The sequence below is a fragment of the Salmo salar genome, chromosome 20, assembly GCF_965601325.2.
Source record: "Salmo salar chromosome 20, fSalSal1, whole genome shotgun sequence".
Taxonomy (NCBI): domain Eukaryota; kingdom Metazoa; phylum Chordata; class Actinopteri; order Salmoniformes; family Salmonidae; genus Salmo; species Salmo salar.
Window position 1 is genome coordinate 60,848,491 of NC_138310.1, and position 26,412 is coordinate 60,874,902.

General features: G+C 45.9%; 1 protein-coding gene across 7 annotated transcripts in view; it reads left to right on the plus strand.

The window, feature by feature from the left end:
• brip1 (BRCA1 interacting DNA helicase 1) overlaps positions 1–22,305 on the plus strand; it is a 37,506-nt gene extending 15,201 nt beyond the window's left edge. For 3 of the 7 annotated variants that reach the window (XM_045703728.2, XM_045703727.2, XM_045703730.2), the window contains exons 15-22: positions 6,937–7,108; positions 7,349–7,470; positions 15,236–15,348; positions 15,521–15,603; positions 15,980–16,363; positions 18,174–19,103; positions 20,867–21,601; positions 21,729–22,305. In XM_045703728.2, coding sequence (XP_045559684.2) covers positions 6,937–7,108; positions 7,349–7,470; positions 15,236–15,348; positions 15,521–15,603; positions 15,980–16,363; positions 18,174–19,103; positions 20,867–21,601; positions 21,729–21,853 — 2,664 coding nt within the window. In that variant the 3' untranslated portion in view covers positions 21,854–22,305. Of the gene's footprint in view, positions 1–6,936; positions 7,109–7,348; positions 7,471–15,235; positions 15,349–15,520; positions 15,604–15,979; positions 16,364–18,173; positions 20,023–20,866; positions 21,602–21,728 lie in introns of those variants that run through there. The other 4 variants (XR_006760989.2, XR_006760988.2, XM_045703729.2 and 1 more) reach the window with 4 other exon arrangements.
• Positions 22,306–26,412: the final 4,107 nt, after the last annotated feature.

The window sequence follows — 26,412 nt, forward strand, 5'->3', positions numbered from 1 at the left end:
GGTTTTCATCTTTTCAGCAGGTTTCTTTCTCTAGACTCCCGAGGGCTCCCGAGTGGCGCAGCGGTCTAAGGCACTGCATCTCAGTGCAAGAGGCGTCACTACAGTCCCTGCTTCGTATCCAGGCTGTATCACATCCGGCCGTAATTTGGAGTCCCATAGGGCTGCGCGCAATTGGCCCAGCGTTGTCTGGGTTTCACCGGGGTAGGCCGTCATTGTAAATAAGAATTGGTTCTTAACTGACTTGCCTAGTAAAATAAAAATAAAAATAGACAGGTGTGTGCCTTTCCAAATCATGTCCAATTAATTGAATTTACCACAGGTGGACTCTAATAAAGTTGTAGAAACAGCTCACGCTTGATCAATGGAAACAGGATGCGCCTGATCTCAATTTCGAGTCTCATAGCAAAGGGTCTGAATACTTATGTAATTAAGGTATTTCTGTTTTAGATTTTTTATACTTTTGCAAAAATGTCTAAACCTGTTTTCACTTTGTTATTATGGGGTATTGTGTGTAGATTGAGGATTTTTTTTCTATGAAATCCATTTTAGAATAAGGCTGTAACGTAACAAAATGTTAGTCAAGGGTTCTGAATACTTTCTGAAGGCACTGTACACTTTTAATAATGTTTACATACTGTTTTACTCATGTTATATGTATTTTCTGTATTCTGCTGTATTCTAGTCAATGCCACTCCGACATTGCTCGTCCTAATATTTCTATATTTCTTAATTCCATTGAGATTTGTGTGAAATGTTAAATACTACTGCACTGTTGGAGTTAGGAACACAAGCATTTTGCTACACCCACAATATCATCTGATAAATATGTGTATGTGACCAATAAAATGAGATTTTGATTTGAGTGACAAAGGAAGAGGTCCTAAGAGTCCATATGTGGTGAGCAGCTGTAATGTAGAGTTAATGGGTATCTCTTAAATAGCGGTAAGCTAACAAATACCTTATATAAAACCCTGTATCCCCTTTCAGTTAACCAGACACTTCGAAAGGCCCATTGATAAACTTGGTCCTCCTTTGTTTGTTATGCTTTCCTCCATCAATAATAGATTTCCATTCAGGCTCTGTCACCAGTCCACTTAGGGACCAGCTGGCTCACTCGTGTCACTGTTGGCGTGTTGGTGCTCACACGTGCACACATACGAGAGTGTTACATGTGAAGGTTTGTTAGTGTTTTTGCATAGCGCTGCATACCTTTGTGTGGCCACTTGTGTGCCTGTTTGGTGTCTTACATTGCACTCATTCTTTATGCTTATATACAATAGGTCTATGGTTTGTATTTGACCCTTTGATGTTGTCAAAGCTCCAGGTTTTCCTCTAGCTGACTATCCAATTGAGACTATATCAATGATATCAGAATATGAAAGGAAAGCTGACAGTCTCCTCTTAGGATCCAGTTTTGTCTCCTTCTCCTCTCATTTCCCCCCCAGCCATGACGCCAGGCAGGCAGAGACAGCCACAGAACAACTCTGGGTGGATATTGTGTATTATTGATGGCTAGTGTAGGAGCTCTATGCCCTCTGTGCATTAATATTTAATGTGCAGACATTCAGAGCTTAAAGATGAAGAGATGAGGGGCTACTTGGGGTATTAATTGGAGATTCTGAGGCCCTCTGGAGCCGGTGGGTCGTGTGTGGGTCGTGTGTATGTGAGACAGAGGATGGGTCATCTCCAGGCTCACCTCTTGTCTGGGTGATGCCTATCGGGGAGGCTGCAGTACTGAGAGACAGAGGCCACATTCACACAGTACTAAGATCACACAAAGGCCGCAGAGGCGTCCTCCTTCCCTCTCGGCTCTGTCTGTCGCCCTCTGACAGATACACACACTCCTGGCAGACACACTGAATGTGCATACGCACACAGAACATACATTACAACTCAAGAACACCCAGTTAAAGGTACTCTCTCTCACGCTTGCACGCACACGTGTGTGTGTGTGTGTGTGTGTGTGTGTGTGTGTGTGTGTGTGTGTGTGTGTGTGGGAATGCAAACACTCTCATGCAGACATTACACACTCAGACATCTCCCAGAGCCCTCCTGGAGCTGTGGTTTGTAGCACTTGAGCCTCAACAGCCCCCCAGTTAATGCCCATTAAAACCACGGTACCCCTCTGCCCGCGCCTCGCCGTCTGGACGCACCGCTGGAGGAAAGGGACAAAACCCACCGTTGGGGGTTGGGAAGAGGGGGGTGGAGAGGTGGGTTTATTAAAAAGTGTTTTCCAGAGGTGAAAAGATTGCAGGGAAACGCAAGATGCTTTTAAAGCAGATTGAGATAAGGGCCATTAGGGGTGATGTCGCCTAGCTGTCTGTGTGAAGACGCTGGCGCCTGAAGGAGGCTGAGGATGAGACTGGGGGCATGCTCTCACACACACACACACACGTCCGCCCTGCTGTCTCCCAGCCACACGTCGAGATTCAGCGTAAGGTGTGCGGTCATCTCTACAGTGTGTGTCTGTGTTTGTGGGTCACCTTGCTCAGACAGGCACATATCCGTCTTTAATGTTCCAGCTGAGATGACGTTTTATATGGCCTTTTACAGTGGAAACTTGAGGTGCGCTGCTGTTGAAGGCTAAATGTTTCACTAAGCTACAGCGTTGAGGAGGCAAAGCATTAAAGGGGAATTCCACTCAAACAATATTTTGAGTGGAAAATTTGTTTCGTTAGTCCACTGTTGATACAGTCCCAAAATGTTTTGCATGTCAGTGGTCACGTTTTCAAGATATTGGACTTTCAAGAAGCAGTGTCACCGTCCACATCATCATGATAATGCGTTTTGCAGTGGAGTTTCCCTTTAGACCCCTGTCTGTGCTTACTAACAGCTAACCCTTCTGGAGAGATTGACACCAAGAAAATCTTCAATGGTTAGCTTGACAGCCCAAACTTCACTCTCGAAGTGTGGACACCAGGGGAGGGGTTGGGGTGGCAGGTGGCGCGGAAGCCACTTGGTTGGCACCACTCTTGGCGTGATGGTTGCTGTCATATTTAAACGGCTGAATAATTCAAGGCTGCAACATGTCTCCCGTTAATGTTTAATTAATACTACCGTCGCCCAAGACCACCTCCATTATTTATCAGGCGCTAGGAGAACATTGACGTGTCGCAACACAGCCCACCGACACTGGGGGGGAGGTGAAATATGGAGATTTTGGGGGCATGGAGGGAGCGAAGACGTGCGAAAGAGAGAGGAAGTGTACGCGTCAATGCCTAAGAGTGGCACTCGACCCTCCAAACCAGACAAAGCAGAGATCCGGCCCACTCTGCCATGTTGTTTATGACTAGAAGCTGAGCGACTCGCTCACACACATACACCATACCCAGAAATCACCAGGAATTATTCACTGTTAGTTGTGCCTGTTTGTTACTCTAAGACTGGCTAAATACTGTAGTCCTCCTCATTCCATGTTGTTGCCTGGACCAACAGCATCTCAGGGCTGCAGTGGAACCTTATGGCATGCCTTGAATGAGGGGCCATGCTAGCACTGCCCTGCTGGAGAGCCAGTGGTTGTGGACTACACATTGCCACTAGGGGCCGGGGGTTTGATTCCCATCTTTGCAACCGTCTTCAGTTTCTATTTCCTTCATATTTGTCTAAACTAAGTACAATACCGTTAAATTCAAAAGGAGCCATTTTACTTTGAAGTGTGTGTGTGTGGTGGTTTGTCCTCTGTGGGGGTGCGCTGGGTCGTTCCTGTCGTGTTTGTGCACCTGGGCGCCAGCCGAGTGTGCAGATTGACATTTGCCGTAGCGCTTCAGCAGACCGCCTCAGACCGATGTGAGCCCAGTAGATACACCACCTCCCCGTCAGATAATGCCCTTAAATGAGTCATGAAGGCCAAGTTACACATACATCATGGCACACCATGGCATCCTTCCAGTCATACTCTCTGTACTACGTGTGGACTGGGCCACAAACGCTACACAGGTCCTCACTTTGGTTTTCATTGGTTGCTTGTACATAGTTCTTGCAACATTTCATTAGCTGTCATTAGTTTGGTTGGATCAGTTGGAGGTCAAGGTGAGCTGTCTGGCAGATGAGACGAGCCTTGATGAATAGCTAGGTAATTGTAATTTGTCTGCCTGCCTTTCCATAGAGTAGTGTAGCACAGTCTCCTCTCCTAGATCTAGCCAGCCCTCCTTGTCTCCTCATCTCCCTGCCAGGTCCCCAGTGTCCTGAAGTCACGAGCTCTGCTGGTTGGCTACTGAGTACTAACCTAGCGGTGCCATTCAGCCCACTGAGGTATAAGGTTCAGCGATATGGCGCGCTTCAAATTCAAATAGTTCCGGCTTCATGCACCATCGGTTGCATAGGAATACATGGATGATGTCAGCGTTATTACTAGCTACTGCTTTTAATGTCTATGCTCCCTGTCTATTCTCTGCCCTGTCTCGCCTCATCGCCTTTGAACCCGGCTCTACTCAGTCAAGATTAAGGAAAATGTGCTCGTAATTAAATGGCAGCATCAGTTGGGGCAACGAGACAGAGGGTTTGTCCCAAATGGCACCCTGTTCTCTATCAAGTACACTACTTTTATGGCCCGGGTCAAAAATAGTGCACTATATATGGAGTAGGGTTCTATTTGGTTCACAGCCAGAGTGATGTTTACTCTTAGTGTCTGAGAGATAAAAGCATTAGGGACCATTACCCTGGGCCCTGCTGCAAGTCAAGGGGCTCCTGCTGGAGTGGCACTGACTGGATTGTATTTCGCCCCCCGCTTTTATAAGGACTTTACAAATTACAGCTCAGGGAATGTAAACAACAAGCTCTGTACAAGGTCCGTTTTGTGCTGTTCAAGTGCATGTGTTCCTTCTGTGTCTCAAATGGGACTCTACTCCCCATATAGTGCACTACTACCATGTCCCATAGGCCTCTGGTCAAAAGTAGTGCACTATATAGGGAATAGGGTGCCATTTGTGATCCATACCCTGTGTTTTAAGAGCCCTGGCTGGCCTTTTATTATCGGGTTACGCTTCCCTTGTTATCAGGTTACTCGCTGTTCCCTGGCAGAAGTTTACGTCGGCTACATAAAGAACAATCCAAGATGCTGACTACAGTGACCCAGACCATCAATTAGATCAGCAAGAGAGTGAACTTCGCATGTCTCCTCTCCCCTCCTTGCTGGGAGTTTTTTCCCCCTCTTTTTTCCCCCCTATTCCCTTCCTCCTTGAATCGGCCTCTCCTCTGGTCTTCCTCAAGTGCAGCGTGGAAGATAATGACTGTTTTGTTTCACATCCTAAAGTACATAACATTTAATAATTCACCAATTGTCAGGATTGGATTGGAAAGCAATTGTTGGGACAACCAGTTTTGTGGAGTCGTCGTGGTGGTTGACGAATGAAAAGCTGTGAAAAGACCAGCGGGGGGCCTTGTCGATGTAACGCTGAGGCTTTTGTGAAAGTGTCATGTTTTATTGATGGAAACTTTCCTGTTTCCCGGCCCTCCCGTTTGTTTTGCGGCGCTGAGCGAGGCGACCTGATGAAATACGCCTCTGCTTCATTTCACAATCACAGGCAGGCTGTAGCTAGTCAGTCACCTTACTGTGCCAGGAACTAGAGGAACCATCCATCCATCCACCCTCTTGTTATGTTTAATTTCCCAATTCTCACTTTGTTAGAGTAACCTACTAACTGCTTATATTTTTTTTTCGTACATAATTATTTGTCCTAAACCATGTACTGCCTGGATTCTTTTTGGGTATCGTCTCTGATGAGTACGCCGCTGCTCACTGACAGTAAACAGCACGTTTACACTTAATAAGGGACAGGGGGATAATGGGGCCCAAACAAACACCCCCTCCTCCCTTTCAGCTCTCTCCCCATCTCTCTCTTTGAATTTCTCTCCCTCTCTTTCGGTCAATCTCTCTCTGTCCTAGTCTGTCTCTGTATCTCAATTAACAGGGACGGCAAGGCCTGTATGAAAAACCCCTCTGTTTCGGGCTTTCCCCTGTAGCCAGGAGCAAACCCAGCCCTGTTCCCCTGTTGTGAGAAGTTTTTCTGCTGACTGCAAGACAAAAATAACTTCTACTTAACCCTTCGAACACATTTCCAAACCAATGAAGATGCTCTTTGATTGTGAAGCCATGTGAATAATCCGCTGCGGTGGAGACATGACTAGATCTCTGCTAGGAGCTGACGAGGAAAGGGCTTTTAGATCAATGTTCCTCCCAGGAGAGACTGTGACTTTTTGCACTAACCACAGCTACAGTGATTTTTATTACGGATGGAGGAGGAGAGGAGTTTAAACGCTTCAACTTTGTGTAGGAAGGGGAGGGGGGAAGTGAGCCATGGGAGAGCGACTGGTTGGGGGGGGGGAAGAGCTTCACGTGCCATCATGCTGTGAACTTTGTTTCAGACTTTGACACACACACATACACACACACACACACACACACATACACATACCTGCAGTGTCTGGATGCCAAGCTGTCAGGACAGTGCACTGTACTGTGTATCCCTGAACGGATTCAAGGTGCACCCACTAACTCTAAAAACAGTTTAGAGAAAGAAAGAAAGAAAACCTATTTCTCTGTATGTCCTGTGAGGGGAGTATATTATGCTGCTATGTGAAAGGTTTTCTCAGGGTGCTCTAATGTGGACCACATTTCTTAGTCTAATATGGCCCTAGTTTTTCCTCCTGTTTACTGTAGTTTCAACTCCTGCTCTGTTGCTTCATTAGGTCATTATGACCCATTTGAAGAATAGCTTCTATTCCATAGTGGTGCCAAGCCTGATTCATGTTAGCACCGACTGATATTTATTTATTGGAAGGCTATGTAGTGTAGACTTCAGGAATTTGCTGATGGCTGAGTTTGGAAAATTAGTAACAAAAATATCAATTGAAAAAGATATGAACAAATCACGTTGTTTAATATTGTTGATGCATGCATGAAGCCCTGATCAGTTTGCTGGTGTTCTGTTTTCCTAGATGCTGGACAAGCTGCGTGACCGCTGGACCAACACAGGGCTGTGGGAGAAGCTGGAGGAGAGGAAGACAGTGATCACAGAGCCTAGAGGAGGAGGGAAGGGAGACTTTGATGAGCTGCTGCAGATGTACTATGATGCCATCAGAATCAGTGGAGAGTTTGCAGGGGACAGAGGTGAGACTGGGCTGTCTCTCTTTCATTCTATCTTTCATTTATCTCTCTCTTTCTCTCTCTGTCTCTCTCTCTTTCTCTCTCTTCTCTCTCTGTCTCTCTCTGTCTCTATCTTTGTCTATCTCTCTTGTGCCAGGGATTACAGAGCACAAATTGGTTAATTCAGCATTGATTAGCTGTGTACAAACAGTTATAAAATGTTTGGTGTTGGGTACCTTTGGTGTTGTTTCCCCCTCCCCCCAGATGGAGCTCTACTGATGGCAGTGTGTAGAGGGAAGGTGAGTGAAGGACTGGACTTCACAGACGACAACGCCAGAGCAGTGGTCACCATCGGCATCCCCTTCCCCAACATCAAGGACCTGCAGGTAAGAACCAGAGACCGAGGACAGAGGTGGTTCAACGTCTTGGTGGTGAGCCCCACCAGGTCTGTTTAACAGCAGAGGACCCAGAGGGACAGAGAGAGACCCATGTTTACAGTGAAGAGACCACCTCTCTAGCAGCCTCCTGCAGGTTAGACTTTGCACTTCACAGAATCTGCTGGGTGCCAATGTATTTTCCTACAGACCGCCAGTGCCAACCCTGAAAACGTTCTGTCATGGCCCAGTGTTGCCTAATAAATCAGTCTGATACCAGCTTTCTGGGTACACAGTCTGAATTAAAGCACTGCAAACACTTGTAAAGTTCTCTTACAAGCCAGATAATATATAGGATTTTATCTTACTCTAACGGTTGTCTGTGCGATTGGTCCATTGGGTCGAAAAAAATGTCCACAGGAAAGTATTATTAAACAGAGGAAAGTATTATTAAACACATCAAAGTATTATTATTATTTAACTTTTCAAAAAGCTGGTAATGCTGTGGAGATTTCAATCACCTTGTACAGGCACAAAAATATGTAAACCGCTTTAAGACTGGTTGGTATGCATGCATCGCATGTACTTTCATTATTGTGTGCTTGCCATAGGTGATGATGAGCAAATTATGATAGCCACACACAGAGACATGCGGGTTAATACACCTTTCTGAGGATATTTTGTCTCATATTTCCACCCAAAATAAGGACGAAATCAGCAGACAACAGGTAGAGTAAGTTCAAATGAAGTTTGTGATGAGCAGGTCAGGGTCGCGAGGCCCAACAACAGTATTTAGCCTTATGTAGCCCGCTCGCAGCTCCCTTTTGAGTAGCCCTTGAGGGGTGGGAGATGGCTAGATGTGGCTGAAGACTGGAGAGAGCTATGGGCTCCCCTTGTCCTTCTCATGCTGAGAAACTGGTTCACCCAATAGCACAGCACATCTTTTCTGTTAAGTTCTCTCTCATTTCCTCTTCTCTACTGAGTAAATAGGGTAAATGGCAGGCCGCATGTCAGCTGCCTCAGAGGAGCCATGAGCGGGTGTAAAGGTCTGTCTCTTGCTTTTTATTTTCTTTCTCCTTTTTTCTTTTTCTCTATTCTTTCCTTTCTTCTCGTGGTGTGTCAGCTGCCTGCCCTGGCCCCAGAGGAGCCCTTAGGGGTGGTAAGGTCTGTTAGCTGAGCCCCATTACCAGAAGAGGGGACTGGACATGACACTAATGACTGTCAGGGCCAGGTCACTGTATGTCCCCACGGCCCCTCTGACAGCTACGTTAAAACAACCCAGCGGGCGCCGGGCAGGCAGGAAGCCACAGGTATACAGCAACACAACGCTGCCCTGGCTGTGACAGGGATCTTATAGAGGGGTCAGATTCACACTCGCATGCTCATATGACACATGTAGTGCACAACTACGCTCATACTACACTCAAATGGTCTCACTCACATGCCCAGAGCCACAAAAATACATACTGTATATTCTCGCTCTCCCACCTGTTTAACATTTCTACCTTTACCCAAGCACATATAGACATTCCCTTCTCAGAACACATTAACTTGGACTCACTGACCCTGTCCCACATTTCAAACATGCACCCCCTATAGCTTATGTACACACCTCATGTAGTGTGGATGCCTACCTTCGTGCCTAGACTGCTTTTCCTAGACTCGACTCTCAGCAAAACTTTAAGGTTTTAACCGACTCACAGAGCAGCACTGCGTTTACTAGCCTGTTATCGTGCCTGAGATCAAAGGTGAACTGGAAACAGTCCTCCACACCGAAAGCTTTGCTAAGCTGCTATTACATCAAGGATGCACTCCAAATGGAACCCTATTCCCTATTTAGTGCACAACTTTTGACCTTAGCCGTGCACTACTGTATATATGGAACAGGGTGCCTTTTGGGAAGCACCTAATGTTACATTATACACATGTAGAGTAGTTTTTTCCCCCCTAACAGGTATGTCTTAGAATAGGCAGCCGTGTGTGTGAGGGAGAGAAACAATCCTCTGGATTAACAGGCAATAAAAGGACACTTACAGCTGATATGGCATCTCTGTTTGCTTAATGAGTAGCACAGCAGACATTTAAAGACACTGAACACCGTTTTATAGAGACCTGGTGTCTCTGCTTTGATACTTTATGGAGGAGGAGGACCAGACAGTTTAGATCCTATGTTGTTGAGTGGGAGACACTTTGGAATTTTGGTGTGGGGAGGTGTGTAAGTGCGTACGTGCGTGTGTGCGTGCGTCCTGGTTAGGTGCTTGTGCGTGTGTGTTCACGTCACACAGGGACACACCAAGGACGAGGCACCCAGCTGTCATCTCTGCCACATTAGGTAGATGGAGCGCTCCACAATCTCACTGACAGGCACAAGATGGTTGGGACTGCCAGGGGCACACACACACGAACGGGTACGCTCAGCTGCAAACCATGCTTGCTGGTCAAATGTATGTTTTTAAGCATGAACAGGTAGCGGTGGGAGGACCGGGCCAAAGCGAGCGAGCGACTAGCGATCTCCTGACATTTTAACTAATCCCTTCTAGCTGGAGGTTTCTTTCACTTTCAGGAGGAGATTCGCTAGAAGCTAGAATTGGCTTTTTCACATATGCATCCTGTCATGTCAGATCTGGTGTTGACATAGTGCAGGGACGTGAAGGGTGGGACGCTGAAATGGACTCCCATTGGATTTCGATGACATTGGCGGCTCGGGGCTACTGGCCATTTCCGTTAGTTTCGTGGTCTCAGAAGTAGATGCGTCAACCCCTCTGGTTGACAGGAGGAGACATCTCATCTCACCATACAGCCGCTAGCCTGCACCTCGTGAGCCCCAATAACATGAGTAGTATACATCTGGCCAGCAAGAAAATAGCATGGCTACTGCAGGTCCATTTTGACATGGTCTAGTGAAGTGTTTCTTAATAAATAACATTTTAAATGTGATCTAGTTCCTGCTCCTTTTTATTTGGTTCAGATCAAATATGTGTACTGAGTATGGACGGACTCATTCAGATTCAGAACTCGAATGTCCTCAGAGCAATTCATCTTGCAGCAGTCATAAAACATATAACATCTAAAAATGGATATTTACAAATAGGCAGGGTAAGTGCAATTTCATAGTGCAAGTGCTAAGTGCAATTAGTGCAACATTTGTTAAATTACAGAATTGCATTCGGGATAAAAGAGACCCTGGCCCTATTTTTTTTTTAAACCTTAGGTAGTCTGTACCTTCGTTCAGAGGGAAGGAGCTGGAATTCATGGTGGAGTGGATGGGAACAGTCAACCGCTATTTGATTGGCCTTCTGGAGGGTTCTGCCCAGGTAGATGGATGACAGTTCTTGCTGTTGCTGCCCCATGATTCTTCCACAAGTCCTGACTATCTTTCTCTGCAAACTTGATATTCCCAAACCAGCAGGTCAAGCAGTAGGACAGAATGCGCTCAATGAATGATTTATAAAAGAGAATCATGATGGTTAGATCAACATTAAAAAAGTGCCTTTTCCGTAGGCCATGTTGACGTCCAGTTATGACACATCATCTCTCCTAGGACAGAAAGCAGAGAGAGGGGAGCAGTGTGTACATGCCTGTGTCGTTAGGGGTCATGGTGCTCTGGGCTGTGAACACACGGCACCTGCCTGTCAGTCCCTGTTAGAGCCCTGTTCACCGGCATGTCCCATATGTCCCGCCCGTCAGACGCCACATGAACTTTTCACTTGTCAATCCCAAAAGGTTAGCGCTGAAAGTCCAGGACTGATGGATGGATGCAAATTGATGGAGATGGATGCCTTTGTGGCCTTTTTGTGGCTTAGCTTGTTGCTTGTCTTGTGTAGACTGGACCACCTTTTCTGCCCCAACTACCTCCTGTCTCACCACCTCTTTGCCTGTTTGCTCGATCCCCCCCATCTTTCACAACAGATCTGTCCTCCACACCACCTTCTTCATCACTTGTATTGACTAGACCCCCTCCTACCTCTCGTCTCTTCTTCACCTCTGCTGTATCCTCCCTTTATTCCCCCTTTCACAACAGATCTGTCTGAGGGGGCATTCTAGGCAGGCAATAATAAACCTCTTCAGGCCCTATGTATTTTTAACAGGGTTGGCGTCTCCCCCTGAGCTCCCTGTCTGCCTCTCACCTTCCCACTCCACAGCCCACATTAATCACATTAGTTCTCAATGGATGAGCCCTGCCTGATGCCTGAAAGGTGCTGGATGGCAGGTCAGAGCACAGGTGATGGCCCACAGCTATTGTTAGCCTATTAGCTGCCTTCTAGCCACTGGGTCACATTTGGTGGTTTTGGGGTGTCTGACGGGTAGCGATTGATTTGTCCTTCTCACTTCATGTCAAAGATAATGCTCCGGGCTACACAAGATAAATTGAAATGTCATGATTTTGGAAAATTGAAGGCTGCTTCAGTTCAACATTAATTTATTGATCCCCAACAAGGACATTTGATCGCAAATATTTTCTCTTTATATATATATAAGTGCATTCGGAAATTATTCAGACTTATTCTAAACGTCATTAAATTATTTGTTCTCCTCATCAAGCTACATACCCCATAATGACAAAGCAAAAACAGGTTTTTAGAAAGGTTAGCAAATGTATAAAAACTGAAATATCAAATTTACATAAGTATTCAGACCCTTTACTCAGTACTTTGTTGAAGCACCTTTGGCAGCGATTACAGCCTCTAGTCTTCTGGGGTATGACGCTACAAGCTTGGCCCACCTGCATTTGGGGAGTTTCTCCCATTCTTCTCTCCTCAAGCTCTGTCAGGTTGGATGCGGAATGTTGCTGCACAGCTATTTTCGGGTCTCTCCAGAGATGTTTGATCAGGTTCAATTCCGGGCTCTGGCTGGGCCACTCAAGGACATTTAGAGACTTGTCCCGAAGCCTCTCCTGCGTTGTCTTGGCTGTGTGCTTAGGGTCATTGTCCTGTTGGAAGGTGAATCTTCGCCCCCAGTCTAAGGTCATAAGTGTTCTGGAACAGGTTTTCATCAAGGATCTCTGTACTTTGCTCCGTTCATCTTTCCCTCAATCCTGACTAGTCTCCCAGTCCTTGCCGCTGAAAAACATCCCCATTGCATGATGCTGCCACCGAGATGCTTCACCGTAGAGATAGTGCCAGGTTTCCTCCAGGTGTGGTGTTTGGAATTCAAGCCAAAGAGTGCAGTCTTTGTTTCATCAAACCAGGAAATCTTGTTTCTCATAGTCTGAGAGTCCTTTAGGCAAAACTCAAGCTGACTGTCACGTGCCTTTTACTGAGGAGTGGCTTCCGTCTGGCCACTCTACCATAAAGACCTAATTGGTGGAGTGCTGCAGAGATGGTTGTCCTTCTGGAATGTTCTCCCATCTCCACAGAGGGACTCTGGAGCTCAGTCAGAGTGACCATCGAGTTCCTGGTCACCTCCCTGACCAAGGCCCATCTCCCCCGATTTCTCAGTTTGGCAGGGCGGCCAGCTCCAGGAAGAGTCTTGGTGGTTCCAAATTTCTTCCATTTATGTGTTCTTGGGGACCCTCAATGCTGCAGAAATGTTTTGATTCCCTTCCCCAGGTCTGTGTCTCGACACAATCCTGTCACGGAGCTCTACGGACAATTCCTTCGACCTCATTGCTTCAGTTTTGCTCTGATATGCACTTTTTTTTTATATATATACATTTTGCAAAAATGTCTAAAAACCTGTTTTCACTTTGTCATTATAGCGTATTGTGTGTAGATTGAAGAGGATTTTTTTATTTTATTTAATCCATTTTAGAATAAGGCTGTAATGTAACTAAATGTGGAAAAGGTAAAGGGGTCTGAACATTTTTTGAATGCACTATATAAACTCAGCAAAAAAAGAAACGTCCTCTCACTGTCAACTGCGTTTATTTTCAGCAAACTTAACTTGTAAATATTTGTATGAACATAACAAGATTCAACAACTGAGACATAAACTGAACAACTTCCACAGACATGTGACTAACAGAAATTGAATAGTGTGTCCCTGAACAAAGGGGGGGTCAAAATCAAAAGTAAGTCAGTATCTGGTGTGGCCACCAGCTGCATCTCCTCCTCGTGGACTGCACCAGATTTGCCAGTTCTTGCTGTGAGATGTTACCCCACTCTTCCACCAAGGCACCTGCAAGTTCCCGGACATTTCTTTGGGGAATGGCCCTAGCTCTCACCCGCCGATCCAACAGGTTCCAGACGTGCTCAATGGGATTGAGATCCGGGCTGTTCGCTGGCCATGGCAGAACACTGACATTCCTGTCTTGCAGGAAATCACGCACAGAACGAGCAGTATGGCTGGTGGCATTGTCATGCTGGAGGGTCATGTCAGGATGAGCCTGCAGGAAGGGTACCACATGAGAGAGGAGGATGTCTTACCTGTAATGCATAGCATTGAGATTGCCTGCAATGACAACAAGCTCAGTTTTATGATGCCGTGAAACACCGCCCCAGACCATGATGGACCCTCCACCTCCAAATCGATCCCGCTCCAGAGTACAGGCCTCGGTGTAACGCTCATTCCTTCAACGATAAACGCGAATCCGACCATCACTCCTGGTGAGACAAAACCGCGACTCGTCAGAGAAGAGCACTTTTTGCCTGTCCTGTCTGGTCCAGCGACGGTGGGTTTGTGCCCATAGGCGACGTTGTTGCCGGTGATGTCTGGTGAGGACCTGCCTTACAACAGGCCTACAAGCCCTCAGTCCAGCCTCTCTCAGCCTATTACGGACAGTCTGAGCACTGATGGAGGGATTGTGCGTTCCTGGTGTAACTCGTGTGTACCGATGTGCTGTTCGGATGTACTGATCCTGTGCAGGTGTTGTTACATGTGGTCTGCCACTGCGAGGACAATCAGCTATCCGTCCTGTCTCCCTGTAGCGCTGTCTTAGGCGTCTCACAGTACGGACGTTGCAATTTATTGCCCTGGCCACATCTGCAGTCCTCATGCCTCCTTGCAGCATGCCTAAGCCACGTTCACGCAGATGAGCAGGGTCCTTGGGCATCTTTCTTTTGGTGTTTATCAGAGTCAGTAGAAAGGCCTCTTTAGTGTCCTAAATTTTCATAACTGTGACCTTAATTGCCTACCGTCTGTAAGCTGTTAGTGTCTTAATGACCGTTCCACAGGTGCATGTTCATTAATTGTTTATGGTTCATTGAACAAGCATGAGGAACGGTGTTTAAACCCTTTGTAATGAAGATCTGTGAAGTTATTTGGATTTTTATGAATTATCTTTGAAAGACAGGGTCCTGAAAAGGGGACGTTTCTTATTTTGCTGAGTTTATATAATACATTTTATTCATACATTTTCAGTTTTACAGACGGATAACAGCAAACAATAACATAACACCCCCCCGAGCAATGCTCTTATACAAAAAATAGACAGAGTGGAAAATAATCATTACCATGCTTCATTGAAATTTGACACAGAATATGCTCCATTAAAAATTAAGTAGGCTACTATGGATCAGGGTGGATTGCAGACTGCGTGTCATGTTGCCCATCACGTGATAAGACAGAAAGGGCTGCCATATCTTATCAAATGTGCTGGATCATGACCAGTCCTTTCCATATGTAACAGACTAGTGACTTCATCTAACCAGGTTTTAAAATGGGACAAATGTTGTCTATTATTAATCTTTCAGTGTTTTTGTAAGCATACCAGTCTGTCTCCTGTTGTCTTTTCTGCTCTGTTTTCAGCTTTGATTGGTCTGTGGTGGCAGCATTGCAGTGTCCTGATGACCCGTCCTGTGAGGTGTGTCTCTATCTAACATTCCAGCTGTGTTTTCAGGTGGAGCTGAAGATGAAGTATAATGACCAGCACTGTAAAGCCAGGGGTCTGCTGTCAGGCTCCCGCTGGTATGAGATCCAGGCCTACAGAGCCCTCAACCAGGCCCTGGGCAGGTACGGGTCTCTTTCTTTATGTTCCTGTTTGTTTCTCCATCCTTGACTCAACTTATCACAGGAGACTTCCTCCTAGCTCACAGGCTCATGATCAGTAGGCTGAAAAAGTTTTGATACATTTTAAAAACCAGGCGGTTACTACCTGAACTTGACAATGTTTTTGCTACCACAGGTGTATCAGACACAAGAATGACTGGGGAGCCCTCATTCTGGTAGACGACAGGTTTGGGAACAACCCCAACAAATACATCTCAGGTACTGAAATAAATGATCACATGTTGCAGCCACTCGAGCTTCATGTACTCACAAACAAGCCCTCTAATGTCCCCGTTGTCTTTCACAATGTGTAGTTTCTTATCTTGGGCACACGGTGGTGATGGTAGTCCACAAGATAGAGGGCTTGTGTTGAGCAGGGTGGCAGGTAGCCTAGCATTTAGAGCATTGGGCCAGTAACCGAAAGGTCGCTGGTTTGAATACCCGAGCTGACAAAGTGAAAATGAAATTCTCTTAAAATAAGTGTTATTAGAAATGACTAAATAATTAGTTTTTATATATAATAATGGGTGTTTTAAAATGGGTGTAGGTGGTGGAATGCCCTTCCACTAACAAGATTGGTCTCTGTTTACCCCAGGTCTGTCCAAGTGGGTGCGTAACCTGGTCAGGCACCACGACACCTTCAGCGGTGCCATGCAGTCGCTGGTGGCCTTCTCCCAGTGCCAACAGGGGGCAGGAGAGACCCATGGAGCAGGGAGCCAGACCTTCAACAGCACCACCGTCCTGTCTCCAGCCAGTCAATCTTCAGTGACTGTGGAAGATCTGTCCCACTGTCGGCCCAGTCCTAGCCCCAGCTCAGACTGCCTTCTCTGGGCCACGGTGCACCACACTACCACCTCTCAGGTCCCAGAGCCCCACACCCAGCTACAGGGGTTCAGGTCCTGGGTTCCCCCTACGGTCTCTGTCCCACCTGCTCTGTGGCCTCTCCCTACCACCAGCACTGGAAAGAGTGGGAACAGAGGTGAGATGTATTACATTAGATACAGTATATACCGTGCATTCGGAAAGTATTCAGACCCCTTTACTTTTTCCACATTTTGTTAGTTTAAATGGATTCAATAGTTTTTTTCCCCTCATCCATCTACACACAATATCCCATAATGACAAAGCAAATACAGGTTTTTAGAATTTTTTTGCAATTGTATTAAAAATAAAAAACTGATTTACATTTACATAAGTATTCAGACACTTTACTCAGTACTATGTTGAAGCACCTTTGTCAGCGATTACAGCCTCGAATCTTCTTGGGTATGACACTACAAGCTTGTCAGATTGGATGGGGAGCGTCGCTGCACAGCTATTTTCAGGTCTCTGCAGAGATATTTGATCGGGTTCAAGTCCGGGCCCTGGCTGAGCCACTCAAGGACATTCAGAGACTTGTCCCGAAGCCATTCCTACATTGTCTTGGCTGTGTGCTTAGGGTTGTTGTCCTGTTGGAAGGTGAACCTTCATCCCAGTCTGAGGTTCTGAGCGCTCTGGAGCAGGTTTTCATCAAGGATCTCGCTGTACTTTGCTCCGTTCATCTTTCCCTTGATCCTGACTAGTCTCCCAGCCGCTGCCGCTAAAAAACATCCTCACAACATGATGCTGCCATGACCATGCCTAACCGTGGAGATGGTGCCTTTCCTTCAGACGTGATGCTTGGTATTCAAGCCAAAGAGTTCAGTCTTGGTTTCATCAGACCAAAAAATCTTCTTTCTCATGGTCAGTCCTTTTAGGTGCCTTTTGGCAAACTCTAAGTGGGCTGTCGTGCCTTTTACTGAGGAGTGGCTTCTGACTGGTCACTCTACCATAAAGGCCTGATTGGTGGAGTGCTGCAGAGATGGTTGCCCTTCTGGAAGTTTCTCCCATCTCCACAGAGGAACTCTGTCAAAGTGCCCATCGGGTTCTTGGTCACCTCCCTGACCAAGGCCCTAATCTGTTATTGATACCTTGCTCTGGTTCATTTGACAATGCTAGGTTTTTCTTCTGCTCCTACCCTCCACTGTTTGTTACCACTGAACCTCTTATGTGTCAAGCTAAACGAGCGTAAATGCAGTGAGATATCAGGTTTCATACAGTACCTTGGCCCTCACTGAGGATGGATCAATAGAAAAACATGCGTCTGAGCCTAACGGAATGATATTACTGAGGTCACTGGGTCGATTAAATGAGGTGGATATTCTCCGTTCTAGAGCTCTAGTCTATAGTCTGTCGGGTGACTCGGGTCACTGTAAGGCTGAGCTGTTTGCTCAATTGTGTTTTGAGGGGTGGGTGGGGGTGGCGGCATGAGCTGCATCAGGCTGTGGGGGGGTGGGGGGGGTTGTGTGTGTGTGTACACCAGTCTCATTACTACGAGGCCCTCTACATGGAGTGGTGCTGGGTTGGGCTGAGACAAGCAGCATGATGAGCAGATGTTGGACTGTTGCTTTTAATTAAATCCCATTGACCATTGTTTGTGTTATATTGAGCGTGAGCTGGTGGTGCCGTTTTCTTCTCTGCACTGTTCTGGATAAGAGAGAGACATCCTTTGCTCACACCCCTAAACAACTAAACATGTATAGTGTACATTAACCTAGCTGTTACGGGTCCAACTTATAGGCTCCTTGAGGCCAATGTTGGCATCTTGAACGTACTTTCCCAGTTATTTTCTCATCTTTACTGTCAACACCTGATGACTGCTCCAATCAGCTCCTCAGCTGAATTTCTAAATGCATTGTAACAGTCTTCATACAACTGTGTTGTCTTTCCTTTCCATGATTTCCCATAACGTGTGTATTCTCTGTGGGCAGGTGACCAGAAGCAGACACAGCAACACCCCTCCACTCATCCTAACAGTGATCCCAAGGCCCCGCCCCCGAACATCTCCACTTCCCTGCACCACCTCTTCACCTCCACCCCTGTGAGCTCCACCCACTTCAAGACCCCAATCTTCCAGGCCCAGAACCCAAGCACGCATCAAGATCATCTGGATGACCCGCCACGGCCTGACTCTGTGGAGGAGGAGGAGAAGAAGAAGAACCAGGAGAATGTAAGTCAGGATCCCTGGAACCCCTTCCCAGGAGGGATGGCCCGTGAGGGGCTGGATGGACCGGCATCTACCCCTCCCAGCCAGGACCAGGGTCCGGTTCTAGACCTCTCCCCAGTGGAGGTCCCTGCCAGTTGTGAGCCCAGACAGACCACTGTAGTTGTTGATGATCCCACCCTGCTAGAGGAAGAGGAAGACCAGAGCATCTTCTTCACACCGGAGATGTTTGATGACGAAGAGGAGGTGGTGGACACCAAGCCTCTCCCTAGGACAGTGCAGGGGATGATGACAGGGGAGGGAACTGTGCTTGCGTCCAGCCTTGCCCTCTCTACCGGAACAGCCCAGGCTCTGTCTGAGGACCTGTTTGCCCCAGAGGAGGGTCCCAGGGAGGGCACAGAGACAGTCACTACCACTGATACCAAGAGGGGCGGCACTCTCGCTCCCTCAGCCAGTAGAGACTGTGTCAGTGTGGGATGGGAACAGGACAGGCAGCAGGGGAGTAGGATAGGGAGTGGTGACGAGGTCCAACAGACCCAGAGACAGGAGGACCAAGGTCAGGGAGAAGGACAGGGGGCGAACCAGGGGGCGAACCAGGGGGCAACCCAGGGGGCAACCCAAGGCCAGAGCAGGCAGACAGGCAGCAGGACACACAGACTGTCCAGGTCCAGACAGAAAGCTCCAGAGCCATCCTCAGGTAAACTAACCAGCTACTTCTTTGTTGTCCCTCAGGTTATAACCATAGACAACTAGACACCGAGTTATAACTGTAGATGATTAGGCACCAGGGCCCATATTCACAAAGGGTCTCAGTAGGAGTGCTGATCTAGAATCAGTTATTCATTTTAGATAATAATTATTCAAATTAAATGGACGGGCGATCTGATCCTAGATCAGCACTCCAACTGAACTCTTTATGGACACTGGCCCAGGTTATACCCATAAACTATGGTTATAAATATAGATAACTAGACACACCAAAAATGCTCAGTAAAGCCAGTTAGTTCTCAGATCATCATGTCTCATTATCTGGCGTGACAGCATAACTGGGTTGACTCGTCTGACCGACATTATCTGTTTAAACAGTTTGGAGCTAACGAACTTCTCACAAATTGCCATGTTAACGTGCAGTCTTATATTTTTGTACACATCATTAAAATGCATGAAAATGTCTTTATTTTCATGTAAACGCGATGGAAGCAATGGATGAATAAAATCATGTTGGCAGGTTTTTGTTTGTGTGTTGTCAAGTTGATGTAGAAGAGTGCAGATGGGTAGTTAGAACCATCAATAAAGCACCTTGTATTGGCTTTACTTTGCCAGTTACCATGTTATTGACCCAATAGTACCAAAAATACCTTTTATCTTCCTATAAGAAGGTAAAGCCGATGAAGAATTATGAATGCTGTGTTTTTACATTTTTAGTCTCAGTTGTTAAACTGTAGTTGTTTTTATGTTAATATTTTATTAGTAGTTGGACCTGTTTGTCTTTGCTATAGTGGTGGTCATTTTCTCTATTTCTTCCATTCCGGCTTGCTAAAGCAGGTTACTATTGTATTTGATGTGATATTATGGCTTTCATTAAACCTTGGTAAATAAATATTTATTGAGCTGTTTATGTCCATTCCCTCCCGTATATGCCTAATGTTCTGTATGTACGAGCAGTTAAGCAAATGGCATATGTTCTCACGTACACCCTAACCATTCCCCTTAATGGGGGAAATGGTTTAATGATGTCGTGAAGAGTAAAAGGCCATTTACAGTGTTAGAGTGATTAGTTGTGATCGTGGTTTGGGCTTACCCCGAAAATGATCAATCATACCATTGGTTAAAGAAGCTGAATTGTAGATGGGGGGAGGTGGGAACAGTGAAGTCTGGCAAATTAAGCACAATCAGCTTGACAGGACGTTGTCTCGTTAGAACACAAACCTCCCTAACGATCCCTAACCTGTGATTGGTTGACGGAGGAGTCCAACGTGGAAGTCCGAACCATTCAATTAAAGCTCATCCCTCTGCTCATTAGCCTCACTATATGACAGTGCCTTAGCTTCGTTAGTTAATGTAATTGCATGGCTGAACGTGGCAGGGCACCTCGTTAATATCAGTATCATCAAGGGTACCATGGGAGAGGGTAAGCAGATGTCTGAATAGGTGGTTAGTCTGTAAGGCTGTTATGCAGCACTGTGAGGTTATTGGAGTGTTTACTGAGGCTTCCCTAAGTTCCTTTATCTCATCAGTATCTGATTAGCCTAGGCCTTTATATATCCTTACGAGTTGGAACAAATACAATTATCCACACAGTAGGCTAATTGTAGTATTTTTATTTATTTTTTATGTCCCATGTTGCTGATAATTGGAAAGTAAGTTTATTTCAGCTTGTTTGAGATTTTGCCATTTAAAAGATGACACCACGCAGTATGAGGCAGCTGGCATATTAACATCATTTGCTTTAATTGGCAGGTCACTGCGCTGAGGTCTTTGTTGCAAGACCAACCCAGCCATGGAAAGGGAGAGTTGTTCTTTCCAAGACTCAGGCTAAGAACCAGGCCCAGACCCATGTCAGGTGCAGTCAGAGGGGCAGAGGCAGGACCAAGGTAGGGGTGCCCTTTGCACCCACCTCCAGTCTCCCAGTCCAGCCCCAGACCAAAGACCAGAGCCTAGAGGTCCAGGGCAGGACAGCCAGAGTCAGATCTGCTTGTGTCGCTGGTCCTGAGGAGACTGAGGGAGAGCAGGCCGTCACAGGATGGAAGAACCAGGCCTCTACCAAGCCTGGGACTAGTATTAGGGCCAAGACCAGGGGGCCAGAGGACTCTTTCAAATCAGGAACCAGCAGGGCGGCCACAGGGCAGGAGGATGTTCCCAAGCCAGAGACCAACAGCAGTAAGGCCAAGGGGCAGGAGGTTACTAGTGTTTTCAGCCAACAGTACTGCATCGGGGGGAGATTGAAGGCAACATGCAGACCAGAGGTGAAGAGATTCAGGGGGAAAGAAGCACGGTTGCCCCCCTCTTGGGAGGGCCTGGAAGAAGTCACGAGCAGCACCCCCGCCACCACAACAGTGCACTTTGACATTGTCAACCCTAAATGCGAGGGTAGAGTGTGTCCCCCAGGAAGTCCTGGAGGTGAACCTGAGACTGAGAGTAGCTCCATTGGTCTAACAAAGGAAGGGCCTGGTAGTCAGAACTCTTTACAGAAAGGTTAGACAGCCTGTGCGCATCACAGTCATTTGGTCAGTCTGTCCTTTTTTTTTTGTCAGTGAATTTGTCAGTGCTCATTTGGAAATTAAATCAAAACCATCCATCTGTTGCTTGTTCCCCCCTCTAGGCATCAAGGTGCACGATAGAGGGGGCAACAGGGCCTCTCGGAGGAGGAAGGTGCGTCAGGGGCCACTGCATAGACCAGGTTTGGAGCCTAGGTATCTGAACAGTAGTGATGCACATTGTGTGTAACAGGGCTAATATGATGCACATCATGCCAACTCAAGTCTTGTCTTTCAGAGGACTAACAACCAGAGACCCTGTTCCAGAGGACTAGACTGTGCTGTGTGTGGGCAGCAGCTACCGCCCGTGGCAGAGGGTACATTTCATTCCCACAAATAAACACATATCCTTATGTCAGTAATCCTCAATCAAATCAAAAGTGGATGTTGTGACTGTGTACCTTAGGTGAGCTGCTGAGCACTATGTGTTATCTGGAACAGATAGCCAGGTTTAAAGGCACCAGAGGGTGGGGGGCTGCAGGTCCAGCCCAGTGTCCCTGCCTCCCACCCAGACCCCAGTGTCCCCCCCCTATCCTACTGGTGGTACGGGAGCATTGCGGCGCTACAGTCCCTCAGAAGCTGTCTTTAGCCTTACAGGGACAACAACACTACAGGTAGACATTAAATAAATCATACATCTGACTTTTGTCTTTAATCTTTACGTTGTTGCCTAACCTACAGGAATTAGTTAATTTGTGATTTCACTGGAATAATACAGCCACATACGAAGAACCTGCTATTACAGACTTTCCTTGTTCAGGCTTGTTTTAGTACCTCTGGGGATGACCATAAAGAGAGGGAAGCACTGTTATAGGAGCTAAACATTGCAGTCAGCAAGATGTTTCCATAGTTACAAAACCCCTGCTTCATTGATGCCATAAGTCTATGCTGGGGAGCTCCCCTCTCTTTGAAGTGAGAGAAACCAACCTGTCTGAACGATGTCCCAACTCTGAAAGGATCTAAACTGGATCCACCCAAATCACTTACTCAATAGATTATTCAGGACAAAAGAAGCCATGGTGCCTGCTAGAATCCCCTAGTCACTTTTCCCTTTGACAGTGTTGCTATCCAAGCCAAAGAATAAGAATGAATCATTCTATTTCTCTGATCCAAGCACCTTTCATCCATACATACAGTACACACTTCCCCAACAGCATTCTATAGTTCCATTGGTATATGTATTTACAGTCCCTTCATAGTAATGATCCATTTAAACTATCTGTCGTTATAAAACAGCAATCAGTGTGACTAGCCAAAGAGCGTTTATTCATATTCACTTTCCCCCAGGATTAAGGTGTATGACTTCCTGTGCTGACGAGTGGGTTAATGTGTGGCTGGCGGCTCAGAGGCCTTTGATGCTGTCTCCCTACAGGCTTTTCTGTGGGTTACTTTGCATTTAGTTCTTTTGTCCTTTATTTTCATTTTCTCTTTCTCTCTCTGAAACACACACGTACACGTACACATACAGCCTACAATTCTATCTGGGACCCAGTGGAGTGCTCTGTGACAAGGCTACTACAGTGTAGCGGTTGTGCCTTCCACAACCCCTACTCTTCCTCGTCTGCTGCTCTGGTAGCAGCTGAGATCCAGCACCCACAGGACCCCACCCTGGACCAGGTGTGAGCTTCAACCTTACAGGGAGGGACACAGCACCTTGTACTAGGTGTGCTTGATCTGGTTGTCCTCTAGCTGGTGCTCACCAGACACACAAACAATTGTTTATTCCTTGAAAGCAGCTTATGCATAAGGAGAGACTAATATCCACACTTTGGGTTTGTTTAGAGCAATTCCATGGTTACAGAATGATTCTGAGACTCAGATTTGTCACTTTAAAATGTATGTCAAAAACCAATGACTGCAAAGTTAATCAAACCATACAGTTCTAAGCACAATTTCCACAGAAAATTCTACAAAAATACATTTGCTTGAAGAACAGTGCAGATGTAAAGTTTTCTAACAGAATGACGGTTTGTGACATCATTCTGTTACCAAACTTTGCACCAACCAAAAATATTAGCATTTTCTAACCAAAAACCAATGGAAGTCAATGTACCCCAAATGTTTGCCTCATAATCAAGTTATGAATCAAGACTGTAATGTTAACCTGACCATAACAGGTCAAATCAGTTGTAGAACTAAGAGGTATAATGTATGAAATGACACACATCTTTTGTTCTGCGCTTAGTACAAGAAGTTCTTTTCTATCTTCATATGTTGCTGTGGGTTTGAAGTGTGGGTTCAGTAACCAATTTGAAAGTTGCATTTTAACCAATATCTGTCCCTCTTCTGTGTTCAGAAATATGCTGTAATTATTGAACTGTATGATGATGCAAAATGAAGACTGAAACATCATGCCAATATCAATCTGTGGTCGACAGTGTGTGCGCGCGCATGCATACATGCATGTGTGATGGCATTGTACTGTACAACCTCTTAGATGTAAAGTCCCCTGTTTTGGGGACCTGCTTGGTTCTAGTACCGGTTCCGACTGACATTTTCACTTATAAATCAGTATGTGGACACCATAAATCGAAATGGCTTGCATTGAGTGGTAGTCCTGATCCTCATGGACACAGGAATATGTCTCTTCTGCCTGTGTGAAGCAGGTTGTGAAATCTGACACCACTTGAAGCTGGCATGTCCCACCGACCATTTAATTCGCTCTTCCGGCTGTCCATCAACTCCTGACTGAACCCTACGTCACGAACAGCCACTAACAATGCATATGCCTGGAATCCTTACATCGCAATGCAGCAGGAGAGAGTGGTTTTGTCGCTGTAGCACATTCAGAGACCGATTTTATAGCCAGTAATCTAAAATAATTCATAGATTTTAAACAAAAAACACTGTTTGTCATAGATGGACAAGATTAATAGGAGATGAAAGGTGAGTTCCTCACGAGTTCTGGAAGCCAAGCTCTGTGAGAAGTTCACAGTGATGGGGGCAGACGTTTGATCAAGAGAGAAATTTAGAAAATATGTACATTTTCTCTAACACTAAATATACATCTGTATTTCACAGTTACAAGCAGTGGTGGAAAAAGTCCATAATTTCCATACTTAAAGTAAAGATACCTTTTTTAATAGAAAATTATTCAAGTAAAATGGGAAGTCACCCAGTAAAATACTACTTGAGTAAAAAAGTATTTGGTTTTAAATATACTTAAGTATCAAAAGTAAATATAAAAATAATTTAAAATTCCTTATAAAGCAAACCAGACGGCATCATTTTCTTGTTTTTTTTTAATTTACGGAGAGCCAGGGGCATGCTCCAACACTCAGACATAATTTACAAATGAAGCATGTGTTTATTAAGTCCGCCAGATCAGAGGCAGTAGGGATAACCAGGGATGTTCTCTTGATAAGTGTGTGAATTAGATATGGAGTAAAAGTACATACATTTCTTTAGGAATGTAGTGAAGTTGCTGCTACCGTTTCTTATGACTGAAAATAAATTCAGGACATCAGAACAGCGATTACTCACCTCGAACTAGAAGAAGATTTTTAGTTTAACGAGTCCGATGCGAACGATATACTGCTTTCTCAGGAACGGGCCCAAAACACATAATTTTAGTGAAGAAAAGACAGATGGGGTGGAGGTCAGGCTGCCTGTTGAGAATTTTTAGGCGAGTGAGTAAACCCCCACTGCCATACGTTCTATTGGCCAATGTGCAATCATTGGCAAATTAAAATGGATGACCTACAATCAAGATTATACTACCAACAGGACATTAAAAACTGTAATATCTTATGTTTCACCGAGTTGTGGCTGAACGACAACACAGATAATATAGAGCTGGTGGGATTTTCCATGCACCGGCAGGACAGAAGCTACGTCTGGTAAGACGAGGGGCGGGGCTGTGTGTCTATTTGTCAATAACAGCTGTTGCGCGATATCTAATATTAAAGAAGTCTCGAGGCTCGCCTGAGGTAGAGTACATTATGATAAGCTGTAGACCACACTACCTACCAAGAGAGTTCTCATCTATATTATTTATAGCTGTCTATTTACCACCACTCAACCACTCTGTAAGGCCATAAGCAAACAAGAAAATGCTCATCCAGAAGTGGCGCTGCTAGTGGCCGGGGACTTTAATGCAGGCGAACTTAAATCCGTTTTACCTCATTTCTACCAGCATGTCACATGTGCAACCAGAGGAAAAATAACTCTAGACACACAGAGATGCATATAAAGGTCTCCCCCACCCTCCGTTTGGCAAATCTGACCATAATTATATCCTTCTGATTCCTGCTTAAAACCAAAAACTAAAGCAGGAAGTACCAGTGACTCGCTCAATACGGAAGTGGTCAGATGACGCGGATGCTAGGCTACAGGACTGTTTTGCTAGCACAGACTGGAATATGTTCCTTGATTCATCCATTGGCATTGAGGAGTACACCACCTCAGTCATTGGCTTCATCAATAAGTGCATCGACAACATCGTCCCCACAGTGACCGTATGTACATATCCCAGCCAGAAGCCATGGATTACAGGTAACGTCCGCATCGAGCTAAAGGCTAGAGCTGCTGCTTTCAAGGAGCGAGACACTAATCCAGACGCTTATAAGAAATCCCGCTATGCCCTCAGACAAACCATCAAACAAGCAAAGCGTCAATACATGATTAAGATTGAATTCTGCTACACCGGCTCTGACGCTTGTCGGATGTGGCAGGGCTTAAACTATTACAGACTACAAAGGGAAACCCAGCCGCTAGCTGCCCAGTGATGCGAGCCTACCAGACGAGCTA